The sequence below is a fragment of the Ostrea edulis genome, chromosome 2 (genome assembly GCF_947568905.1).
Source record: "Ostrea edulis chromosome 2, xbOstEdul1.1, whole genome shotgun sequence".
NCBI classification, from domain to species: Eukaryota; Metazoa; Mollusca; class Bivalvia; order Ostreida; family Ostreidae; genus Ostrea; species Ostrea edulis.
The window spans coordinates 55111525-55124930 of NC_079165.1; the positions used below are offsets into that span (position 1 = coordinate 55111525).

A 13406-nucleotide genomic window follows, 5' to 3' on the forward strand; every position below is an offset into this window, starting at 1 on the left:
CGAATACTCGGGTGACCAATAAGGCCTGTGGGCTAGTGAGACTTTTAATGAATACTCAGGTGACCAATAAGGCCTGTGGGCCTCTTTTTTCCATTCTTCAACTGTGGCTCTGAATATGTATCACTATTTGGAAGATTAATTAAGAACCTGCAGTTGATTGAAACGTAAAAAAAAAAGTATTCTTAAAAGCCTGATGTACTTTTTCGAATTGATGTGATTTAATGATATTTACAGTCTTTGGATTCCTCTCTGATGATTGAAGACCATATGGGCCAGCCATTGAGTGCTTTAAGTGTATTTGCAATATCTCTTAAATACCTGAAGGGCAAATTTTGGGAATTATTAAAAAGTAAGCACACGGATTATAAGGAGGAGGATGTACATTGGGTTATTACAGTGCCAGCCATCTGGGATGAATTTGCCAAGCAGTTCATGAGGCAGGCTGCAGAGCAGGTAAAGAATCTATCAGGTGAAAGTCTGACATTTAGCCAACACTGGCTACTGTACATAGCAGATTACTAGTAGTTACAGTAGTTTCACTGTTGATGAAAAATCATCATTTATTAATTAAAGCCCATATGACGAGTTGCAGAGAATATGATGTTTTTAACCTGTCTTTCCATCATCAGTCCGTCAGTCCTGTTACTTTGTAGTTAATAAGGATGTGCATATTCACTGGGAATTATGTTTTGATTATTATACCCCACGCAACGAAGTTGCGAAGGGTGTCATGTTTTTGACCCGTCTATTAGTCCACCAGTCCCTTTTTTGTCAGCACAACTCCTCTGTAACCACTCAACAGAATTTCATGAAACTTTGTAGTTAATAAGGACACACTGTGTAAATGTGCATATTCCCAGGAAATTCTGATTCAATAATTTTTCTGGCAGTTATGCCCCTTTTCAACTTAGAATTCCAAGCCCGTCTGTCCTGTTCTTGTCAGTGCAACTCCTCTGAGACCGCTCAACAGAATTTCGTGAAACTTTGTAGTCAATAAGGACACACTGTGTAGATGTGCATATTCCCAGAAAATTCTGATTCAGAATTTCAAGCCCGTCTGTCCTGTTCTTGTCAGCGCAACTCCTCTGAGACCGCTCAACAGAATTTCGTGAAACTTTGTAGTTAATAAGGACACACTGTCTAGATGCACATTCCCAGGAAATTCTGATTCAATAATTTTTCTGGAAGTTATGCCCTATTGAACTTTGAATTTTGAGTCCATCTGTCCTGTTCTTGCAGTAATCTTGAGAACCCTTTTCTTGACAAACACCAAACTTGATTCCCTGGAAACTGTTAAGAAGTAGATGTTTAATATTATTTATGCTTAGATCCTAAGAGTATTGTCCTCTCTCTTCCTGGTAATTGTTCATAAGCGGACAGGTTAAGACAGACCATCTGATTAAAACCAGATCTTTGATGCACTCCAATATTCTGATGTCGCTAATACAAAGATCAGAAGACATCTTGTATAGAGTCATGTCAGCATGCACGTTGGTGACCTAAGGTCATCCAATCAAATGCTTCTACAAGAACCAATCAAACTTATTCTTACATGTTGAATCCAGCATTTATGGTTCCTTTGGAAGTTCTTTATTTATCAAACAAGTTTAATGTTTGTAGTATTGAATCCGTTTACAGGTAAATATTCCTAAAGACCATCTAACACTTGCACTTGAACCTGAGGTAGCCGCAATCTATGTCATAACAGAGGCGAAGACAGTCTTAACAAGGGGAAAAGAACCATTCACCAAATACGATCCTGGAGAAAAAGTTTTAGTGGCAGATCTAGGAGGTAAAAAAAATGCTGATGTATGACAGAAAGAAAAATTATTCTCTTATGATACTAAAAATAGATTTGGAAGGTGGAGGGATTTTCCCCACAAAGTATTTTTCTTTTTATATGCCTGTCTTTAAACAGGATGTGGTACAGTGATGTCTGTACATCCATCTGTCTGTTTAGGGTTTTCAGTGTTTCTATTTTCATATTTCTGTCACATATCAAACTGAAACTTGCTATGTAGCTTCTTTGTTGATCACTCTAGATCATGTTGCAATTTTAATTCATTTCAATTCTTGCAGGAGTTTGCCCCTTTATTTGAAATTCAGTGTTATATGGAGGGTACATTATTATACCCCCCGAACGAAGTTCTGGGGGGTATATAGGAATCACTCTGTCTGTCTGTCCGTCCGTCCGTCTGTCTGTCTGTGCAGATTCGTGTCAGGGCCATAACTTCTTTGTTCTTTGACTTAGGCATACCATATTTGGCACACAGGTAGATCACCATGAGACGATGTGTCAAGTACCTTCATGACCTCTATATGACCTTGACCCTTGACCTCAAGGTCAAAATTAAAGGTTTTTTACAATGGATTCGTGTCCGGGCCATAACTTCTTTGTTCTTTGACATAGGCATACCATATTTGACACATGAATGTATCACCATGAGACGATGTGTCATGTACCTTCATGACCTCCATATGACCTTGACCTCAAGGTCAAAATTAAAGGTTTTTACAATGGATTCGTGTCCGGGCCATAACTTCTTTGTTCTTTGACATAGGCATACCATATTTGACACATGAGTGTATCACCATGAGACGATGTGTCATGTACCTTCATGACCTCCATATGACCTTGACCTCAAGGTCAAAAGTAAAGGTTTTTACAATGGATTCGTGTCCGGGCCATAACTTCTTTGTTCTTTGACATAGGCATACCATATTTGACACATGAGTGTATCACCATGAGACGATGTGTCAAGTACCTTCATGACCTCTATATGACCTTGATCCTTGACCTCAAGGTCAAAATTAAAGGTTTTTTACAATGGATTTGTGTCCGGGCCATAACTTCTTTGTTCTTTGACATAGGCATACCATATTTGACACATGAGTGTATCACCATGAGACGATGTGTCATGTACATTCATGACCTCTTTATGACCTTGACCTTTGATCTCAAGGTCAAAATTATAGGTTTATGCCATGGATTTGTGTTCGGACTATATTTTCCATTTTCTTCTACAAATGCATACCATATTTTTACACTCAGGAAAGAGGTAATTTATACCTATTAACAACACCCTTTGGGAGATTGGGGTAAGCGGGGGGTATTCTTAGTGAGCATTGCTCACAGTACATCTTGTTTGTTTGGCTAACTCCTCCCACAATTTTTAAGTTAGGACCTTCTTATTAGTCTTCTATCAGTGAAACCAAAAGGGGACTCTAGGTTTCCTCTTCGTCTTTCTGTCCTTCCATCCGTCTGTCTATCAGTCAGACTGTCCCACTTGGTTCTCCGCACTTTTTTATGCCCCTGTAATCGGAGATTTGGGGGCATTATATTTATGCCCCCCTTCAAAGAAGAGGGGCATATTGGTTTGCACCTGTCGGTCGTTCGGTTGGTCGGTCGGTAGACCACATGTTGTCCGCTCAATATCTTGAGAACCATTCACGTGATCGTAATGATATTTCATATGTGGGTTGGTTATGAAAAGAAGAGGACTCCTATTGTTTTTCAGGTTAAAAGGTTAAAGGTCAAGGGTCAACCTACTCTGGACATAGGAATATACTGTCCGCTCAATATCTTGAGAGCCCTTTGCTTGACAGACATCAAACTTGGTACACTGGTGCATCGTAAGGAGTACATGACCCCTATTGATTTTGAGGTCACCTGGTCAAAGGTCAAGGGTCAAATTGGACATAGGAATACATTGACCACTCAATGTCTCGAGAAACCTTTGCTTGACAGACATCAAACTTGGTACACTGGTATATCTTTAGAAGAAGATGACCCCTATTGATTTTGATGTCACATGGTCAAAGGTCAAGGGTCAAACTGGACATAGGAATATACTGTCTGTTCAATATCTTGAGAACCCTTTTCTTGACAGACATCAAACTTGGTACACTGGTACATCATCAGGAGAAGATGACACCTATTGATTTTGAGGTCATGTAGTCAAGGGTCAAACTGGACATAGAAATATACTGTCTGTTCAATATCTTGAGAACCCTTTGCTTGACAGACATCAACCTTGGTACACTGGTACATCATCAGGAGAAGATGACATCTATTGATTTTGAGGTCACGTAGTCAAAGGTCAAGGGTCAAACTGGACATAGGAATATACTGTCTGCTCAATATCTTGAGAACCCTTTGCTTGACAGACATCAAACTTGGTACACTGGTACATCTTCAGGAGAAGATGACTCCTATTGATTTTGAGGTCACATGGTCGAAGGTCAAGGGTCAAACTGGACATAGGAATATACTGTCCCTTCAATATCTTGAGAACCCTTTCCTTGACAGACATCAAACTTGGTACACTGGTACATCTTCAGGAGTTGATGACCCCTATTGATTTTTAGGTCACATGGTCAATCCATTCTTGATATAGGAAGATATTGTCTGCTCAATATTTTGAATTGATGATACTATTCTCAATTAAATGATGTATGTGTATAAACCTTTTCAATTTTGCACCATGGGGGGGCATATGTGTTTTACAAACATTTATTGTTTTTGGTCAGTCTGTTTGTCTGCAAAAACTTTTAACCTTGGCCATAACTTTTGAATGAATTGTGATGGAGCTTTTATATTTCACATATGTATTCCTTGTGACAAGATCTTTCTTTGGTGCCAAATTTTTTTTACCTTTTGACTTACTAGAATTACTTTACTGCCAAACTTGGGCATCAGTGTTTCATCATGCTTTGATTTAAAAGGCAGAAATTTAGCATGTGGTTGGTTTACTACTGAATGTTTACAGATCAAGTTTAAATTTCATCACAATTGAGTGATTTTTACAAGATATATGGAACTTTGTGTCAGATATAGTTTTCTGTACTTTTTTCATTCTACTATGCTTTGATTTAGGAAGTTGAAACATGGTTTATTAATGTATGTTTACAGATCAAGTTTAAATTTCATCACATTTTAATAATTTTTGCGAAACCTTGTGCCAAATATCGTTCCACTTGGTTTTTGGCACTTTTTATGCCCCCCTTTGAAAAAGAGGGGGCATATTGTTTTGCAACTGTCGGTCGATCTGTAGACCATGTGTTGTCCGCTCAATATCTTTCGACCCCTTTGCTTGATAACAACCAAACTTGGTACAGGGGTTGCCCCTGGAGAGTAGATGATCCTTGTTGATTTTCAGGTCACATGGTCAAAGGTCAAGGTCAAACTGCTGGTCTTTACCCCATGTGGTAGACCATGTGTTGTCCACTCAATAACGTTTGACACCTATCCATGATAACTACCAAACTTGGTACAAGGGTTGCCCTTGGAGAGTAGATGATCCTTATTGATTTTCAGGTCACATGGTCAAAGGTCAAGGTCAAACCTCTGGTCTTAAGCCCATGTGTTGTCCACTCAATATCTTTTGACCCCTTTGCTTGATAATAGCCAAAATTGATACAGAGGCTTTCCTTAGAGAGTAGATGATCCCTATGGATTTTCAGGTCACGTGGTCAAAGGTCAAGGTAAAACTGCTGGTCTTAACCCCATGTGGTAGACCATGAGTTGTCCGCTCAATATCTTGAGAACCATTCACTTGATTCTAATGATATTTCATATGTGGGTTGGTTATAAAAAGAAGAGGACCCCTATTGTTTTTCAGGTCAAAAGGTTAAAGGTCAAGGGTCAATCTACTCTGGACATAGGAATATACTGTCCGCTCAATATCTTGAGAACCCTTTGCTTGACAGACATCAGACTTGGTACACTGGTACATCATCAGGAGAAGATGCCACCTATTGATTTTGAGGTCACGTGGTCAAAGGTCAAGGGTCAAACTGGACATAGGAATATACTGTCTGTTCAATATCTTGAGAACCCTTTTCTTGACAGACATCAAACTTGGTACACTGGTACATCATCAGGAGAAGATGACTACTAATGAATTTGAGGTCACATGGTCAAAGGTCAAGGGTCAAACTGGACATAGGAATATACTGTCCTTCAATATCTTGAGAACTCTTTTCTTGACAGACACTGGTACATCTTCAGGAGTTGATGACCCCTATTGATTTTTAGGTCACATGGTCAATCCACTCTTGACATAGGAAGATATTGTCTGCTCAATATTTTGAATTGATGATACTACTTTCAATTAAATAATGTATGTGTGTATAACCCTTTTCAATTTTGCATCATGGGGGTCATATGTGTTTTACAAACATCTCTTGTTTCATCAAGCTTTGTTTCAGGAAGCTAAAATTTGGTATGTGGTTTACAACTGTATAAGATTACAGACTGATCAATTTTAAGTTTCTTCACAGTTGAGTGATTTTTACGATGTTTATGGGACTTAGTGCCAAATACATAGTTTTCTGGACTTTAACTTGGGAATCTGAAATTTGATATGTGTTTATCTAATGTGTAGATACAAATGAAGTATTCTAACAAAAATTGGACTTGGTTTCATGGTTGAATGATCTCCTTCAATTTTTGTTTTCCAGACCTTTTTTCAACATGATTTAAGAAGCTGAGATTTAGTATATGATTTACTATTAAATGCATGTATATGGTTACAAGTCAAGTTTACATTTCATCACAGTAGACTGATTTTTAGGAGATTTATGGGACTTTGTGTAAATTTCCAGACAAAAATGTAAAACTTCTCATGGTTGATCAGACTGAATTCTTGTACTCTGTCTTGTGCTCTGTATTTTTCACTGGTGTGAGATTAATAGAATTTCAGGCGTACCAATCTAATCAAGTCTGTCAGATTTGCCACATCTATTTACAACAGATTGAAATTATGATATTTCCTGGTATTACAAATAATATCTGCCACTCGTCCAAATATACATTACATAGTCTGCATATAATGACATCCCTCAAATAAATAGGGGCACCATTAGGGGACATGTATTGCTTTTGCAATACTCTCAGAATCCTTGTTTAAGTCAGTGTCTATGGATATTGAAGATGTGCATAGGATTTCCTTCAATTTCTGAGAAAATCACTGGTTGTTGAACTTATTTGTTTTTGAGGAAATATTACAGAGTGAATACATGATTTGTCCATTTAACTCAGTTTTTAAACTAAGGCCTTTGTAAACAACTTGGAAGATTTGCAATAAGGATTTTGTTTCCCAACAATTTTCTTTGATGTGTGAAAAAATTACAGGTTGTTGAACTTTGTCATTTTGGGAAATATTTTCCACACAGAGCTCATGGTTTATCTATCTACCCCCTGTCACAGTTTTTAAGCTAGGACCTTTTATTCATATGATGCGAAAGAAAGTATGTCACAGCTTAATGATTTCAGATACTACTACCTTCAGTAAAGTTCTACAACTCATGGCGTAAGAAAATCACCCTACATAAGTATTATGTACCGTTTTTGGTACTTTTCTTTTCCATTGATGCATACATTAAGAAATTTCAATGTCTAAAGGACTATTCTGTATAAATAGCAATGAATTTCAAATGCTGGTGTGATTTTTTTTTAAGGTGGAACGGCTGACTTCAGTGTGGTGGAGGTGACAGAGAATCACAGACTGAAGCACCTTTACCATGCTAGTGGAGGAGACTGGGGAGGCAAAAAGATCAATGAACAGATCTTCCAAATCTTCACTGATATATTTGGCGTTGAAGTCATGAAGAAGTTTAAAGAAATGAAGGCAGAAGTCTTAGAAATGGAGAATGACATTGAAATGAAGAAAAGAGATTTGAAAATAGATGGCAGATTACATGTGAGGTTGCTTCCAGCTTTGACAAGTTTATGTGAAGAAACTAGTGATATCCCTTATAACATGATGATAAAAAATTCTTCATATAGAAAATTGGTTGGGATTAGAGGAGGTGGAAAAATATTATTTGAACCCTCTCTTGTTAATGACATTTTTGAGTCAGTTGTTGGGGAAATTGCAAAACATGTAAAAACTGTTCTAGAGGCACCCGCAACAATTGGTGTGAAGACTATTATTCTTGTTGGAGGGTTTGCAGAATGCGACATCATCAACGAATACATGAGGAAGAAATTCTCCACTTATGATGTTAAAATTCCTCTGGACCCTGGACTAGCTGTTTTGAAAGGTGCTGTAAAGTTTGGACATGATCAAGGTATTATTGCAGCTAGAGTGTGTAACTATACGTATGGCTTGGAAAGTAATCGATACCTTTTAGCCACAGATCCAGAGGAAAAGAGGCAGTGGATTGGAGACAAACAGATGTGTACAGGAGTGTTTGAAAAACTCATCACCATAGGAGATATGGTAAAAGTAGGCCAAGAAGTAGAGAAGGAAGTCTTGGCATCCACTGCTGATATGACCAAAATGACTTTGAATATTTATAGAACAAAGCAGCCAAATCCACAGTTCATAACAGATGAGGGATGTGAACTATTCGGAGAAATGATGGTGGAAATGCCGAGTACAAAAGGTGGACAAGAAAGGAGTGTAACAGTGTCAATGCTGTTTGGTGAAACTGAGATATTGTTCTCAGGGCAAGATCAAGCTTCCACTCGACGATGTGAACTGACATTACAATTACCAGTATATGGTTAAAGCTGCTTTTTTTCCCCAGTGAATTGTTACTTTGTTAAGTTTTTATATGCTTTGGTTGCATAGTGCTAGTTTTTGTACATGTAATTGTGATCCAAACAATTTAGCTTTATTTTATCCAGTTGGCTCCATCAGCAATTTTTGGTGGACATAAAATTAAAAAATGACCATGAATGATCATCAATGTTTCATGAACAAAAAAGTCAGTTTTTATACAACAGGAACTTCATCACAGTTGAAATGGTTTATAACTTGGAAGGAAATCACCTTTCTGGTAGATTACAGGCATCTCCATCAGCAGTGCATCTAGAGAAATGTGAATTTACAAAATTAGCGATTGGAAAGAAATACAATGAATAACCATTTCTATTGATTTTCTAAGAAATGAAGATCAGTGTTATTGATTAGTAGACAGCTTGTGATATAACATACCCTTGCAAGCAGTGCATGTTTTTCTCATATATGTATTTGATATTTTAATCATGATTATTCAGGGGTTTTTTTTTTTAGCTCTACTGAGCTGAAATTTTAAGCTCTGGTAAACTTTTCTGATCAAAATTTGTCCTTGTTTGCTTGTCTGATAACTTCACATTTTCAACTTCTTACCACAGGGTCAATTTCCACCAAACTTGCCAGAATGCATCTTTTATAGGTAAAGGGGATTCAAGTTTATACAAATGAACAGCTTTTTACCAAAGGGAGATGATGGCTAAGTGATGATAGTGAGAATAGGTTGAAATACAATGGAATGTTTAAAAATTCTTCTCAAGAGCCACTGAACCAGAAAAGGCAAAACGTATTTGAAAGTTTCCTTACATAATAAAGATTCAAGTTTGTTCAAACCATGAGTCCCAAGGTCGAGATATGGCAACAAGAGAGGTTCAAGATTGTAGATAGAAATATACTGCTCCTGTACTTACGAGATTCAAATTTTACCGGATTTGGCAGTGAGGCAAGAGTTATAGTCGTGCTGAAATATGAAACTCTCTATTTGTCCATAATCGTACATAGAAGAAGTGCTAAATCATGTTCTGACTGTGCCAAATTTTGAATACGCTAAAATAACTACATATGCAGTATAGATAGATTCTTCAGAAATCTTCACAGTATGTCAAAATACCATGTAAGCATCTTCATTCAGTGTAGGTTTAAGTTAGTTCATACCATGACCCCCAGGGTCTTGGTAGATCTGCAATAGGGTTTTAAAATGTACATGATGATATACAGTGAAACTTCTTCAAACCGGCCCCTCAGAAAACTGGTTCTCCCTGAATATCGGCCGATTTTCAAAGTCCCGGCAGAAATCTTAACATTTCCTTACAAAGAAAGTCTTACAAATTTAGTCTTACTTACCCCTGAAAACCGGACATCGGCCACTTTTTAAAGTACATTTGTTAACAAACGTGTGTAATTTACCACTTTTTGAAGACAAGAAAATTTTGGCCAGAGGATGTTCAGGTGTGCAAATTGACTAACCCAGTGGCCTCTTCAATTTCTATTGTTTATATGTATTGACACTTAGCTAATCCAAGAGACCCTTCCAAATTCTATACAAAATGTAAAAAACAGTTTGGAACATATTGAATGAATACAGTATCAAACGCCATATTGTTACACTACATTACCTTATGGATATAAGCGGTAGTTAATAAAGAACAAACCCATGACTGTTAATGATAATTATTAAAAGATAGATTAATTTTCTTGGTTTCCATAGACTTAAAATTCCAAACAAATATTCAAATTACAATTTCATATTTACTACTGTACTTTTTAAAAACGTCAAAACAAAATTGTTAATGACAGAAGCGATGAATGTAAACAGAGTTTTTATAGGTAAGAGGAATTCCAATAATAGGCCTCTGTGTTTTCTTTATGTATCCTGTTATAGATTTTCAGTTTAAAATTAGATGATTTCAGCAAGAATATTTCTTGTAATTCATAATTACCTTTAGGTACAAGCGAACTAATTTAATCTCCACCGATAATTGATCATAGATCACCAGATCAAAGTGAACAGTACCTACTTTAAGAATATTGAGATAAAACGTCTATAATTGCTAAATTCTCGGTATACCGGTCATCCCTCTAAACCGGCCGGGTTTTTTCGGTCTGAGAGCCGGCCGGTTTAGAGAAGTTTCACTGTATAGGAGTTTCTTCTAAGAACCACAGATGTACTACATGTTGTAGGCCAGTATCCTTATGTAATGTAGATTCAAATTTATTAATACTATGATCCCTGGGGCGAAGTTTCACATAGAATTATATAGAAAACTTCTGTACGGGTACCACAAGGGGCATGGATAGGGGTTATGTAATGCAGTAGCTGAATGAAGGTGGGCAATGTTGTTTATAGGTCTTGTTTGGTGGGGGAGGGTTAAATGAATTAGTTTATATCATTATACAACAAGGTTCACAAAGGGCCTTCTTTTGCCCTGTGATTTTTTTATGCTTATTGTTATTGTGATTAATAAACATAATATAGTTTGGATCAAAGGTTACACTTGTATTTTGAGTTATAAGAAATTTTGACATCTATAAAGCAGATCTTGTTCTAGTAATGAACTTTGATTAAAAAAAATGATTGTTAACAAATAAAGTTGAATTTTGTTGAAACTTGAAATTAAGTAGGCCATTTTATGCATTAAGTCATAACCTAGTTACAGTCATTTTACATACACATCATTTATCTTGCATTTTTGTACTTTTAATATGTACATTTTCATTTTGTATATTTACTGACATGTTTATTCTAGAAATTCCTTGTTTATATTGAAAACAGGTGAATCTTGTTGTAGCAGCAGAACTGTAGCTCTACCGACAAAAATTATGTTGATTTTACTACATGTAATGATCATAATCACTGTGTTACTCGGGATCAGGTAGTTTTAATTACTCTGGGTGGTACATTAATTTTACTACATGTAATGATCATAATCACTGTGTTACTCGGGATCAGGTAGTTTTAATTACTCTGGGCGGTACATTAATTTTACTACATGTAATGATCATAATCACTGTGTTACTCGGGATCAGAATCTTCAGATTTTATGATTTCGACACACAAAACTCCCTAAAATTCATACAATTGTTTCATGACCATTTTTGCAAAACACAATTGTCATTTATGAGGAATAATACACCAGAGAAATTTGATATGAATAAAAAGTGGATGATACATTTATGTACAATATTTTGGAATTGAAAACTTTCAAATTTACTTAATTTAGTGAAAAGATGCATTTTTAGTACAAAGTAATCTGAAAAAAATCAAAATCCCTGATGGACTTGAATCCTCAATCTACAGGTCAACAAGCGACACACTATCTGAGATACTCACCTAGGCAATTAAATTTAAACGAAATAGACAGATGTTGCTGATATTTATATTTCCATTCATGTTTTAAAAGGAAGTCATGCAGTCATTATGACAATGTAGTATTACCTCCTTAAGGCTGGTAAATCTTTTCACATGTCCGGTTTGAATTTTACATTCTGGTCATGAACTTCTGGTTATTTTCAGAGTTACAGTTCTGCTGCTAGTTATTATTTAGTGTTTTCAGAGTCAACATGTTTAAGCAATACATGTATAAGTAATCCTGCGAGGTAAAAAGGAAAGTTAAGGGAGACATTGACCCTCCATCTGCTAGAAGAACTTGAAAAAAAAGTCCATGTATTGAAATAAAAGTTCTCGAATGCCATGTTATCAGTACATCTGCACCCCATGACATCAAACTGTGTGTGTTGTGTATCTAGATCGATCATTTTATTGAGACCGCATGCTGTGCTGGTTTTGGATATGAAGAGTTTTTAATGATTCTCTGCATACACACACAATTGTCATGTGTGAGAATTCTTGAAATAGTTCATCCCTCACATGACAAATAGTAGTAGCAATGAGGATTAAAGTTCATGATGTGATGGCAAGTGTGTTGTTGGGTTGGGTAACTTTTGGACAATTTAAAAGTAGGTTGCATTATGTGTGATTATGTACTAGCATTTAATACAGTCAAGCCACAAAACTTCAATATATTTTTTAAAAGGTTGGGAGGATTAGCATCCCCTGCTTTCCCTGTTGGGACTAAAGTTGCAGTTTGGTACACGTTTTATTTTGTATTAAGTTATTCTTCATTGATATCTGCTTTGTAAATTGGAGTATTTTCAAGATTTACCAAGTATTCCTATCATATATATGAGGGTATACATTTTCTAAAGTTTATGAAGCAGAATATCTGTGGACAATTATGATAAATCTTGTATTTTTGTTAATTCAATGTATTATTCTAAATAATCTTTAAAAGAAAAAGGTACCTTAACAATTAAGAATTTGAAAAAATTCCAAAATGAAATATTTTGTGATGTATGAAGCAGCTTAGACATAAGATTATTTATGTTCCCATTTTGGTCCATAATGAGTGAATATATGTGGGTTTCATTATGTTATAACTTGATTTGACGTGTTTTAGCAAATAACTTAATAAATCATGAGATCATCTTTTTTGTGTGAAATTTTGGATGTTTGATTTTTGGGTTATGTGCTCTAAGAGAAATTATAGAAAAATAATCATGATAAAGTCAAATATGAGCTTAGGAGTTGTTTAAGGTATTTAAAGGGACTGATTCACGATTTTACCCAAAATTTTGTTTTTCACTTTTAATGATCAAAATCTACTGTCTAATGTGTTTGAAAGATTTCACATGAAAATTAAGGTGATACATCATCACAGAAGCTCATTTTAGAGAGTTTATTATTTGTTTTGTAAACAAAGATTGCGGTATGCTATTGCTTACGAATTTTTCAAAAGAAATGGATATCGATCTAAGTATTATCATATCTCTCACATTTCAAGCATTTTTGGGGTGAAATGTGTCATCTAAAAGTTAAAATTTGTG

General features: G+C 35.9%; 1 protein-coding gene across 6 annotated transcripts in view; it reads left to right on the forward strand.

Moving 5' to 3' along the window:
• The window catches only part of LOC125679370 (uncharacterized), a 91787-nt gene extending 78779 nt beyond the window's left edge, over positions 1-13008 (forward strand). For all 6 annotated transcript variants that reach the window (XM_056154485.1, XM_048918554.2, XM_048918556.2 and 3 more), the window contains 3 exons: positions 235-453; positions 1639-1792; positions 7462-13008. In XM_056154485.1, coding sequence (XP_056010460.1) covers positions 235-453; positions 1639-1792; positions 7462-8516 — 1428 coding nt within the window. In that variant the 3' untranslated portion in view covers positions 8517-13008. The remainder of the gene's footprint in view (positions 1-234; positions 454-1638; positions 1793-7461) is intronic.
• Positions 13009-13406: the final 398 nt, after the last annotated feature.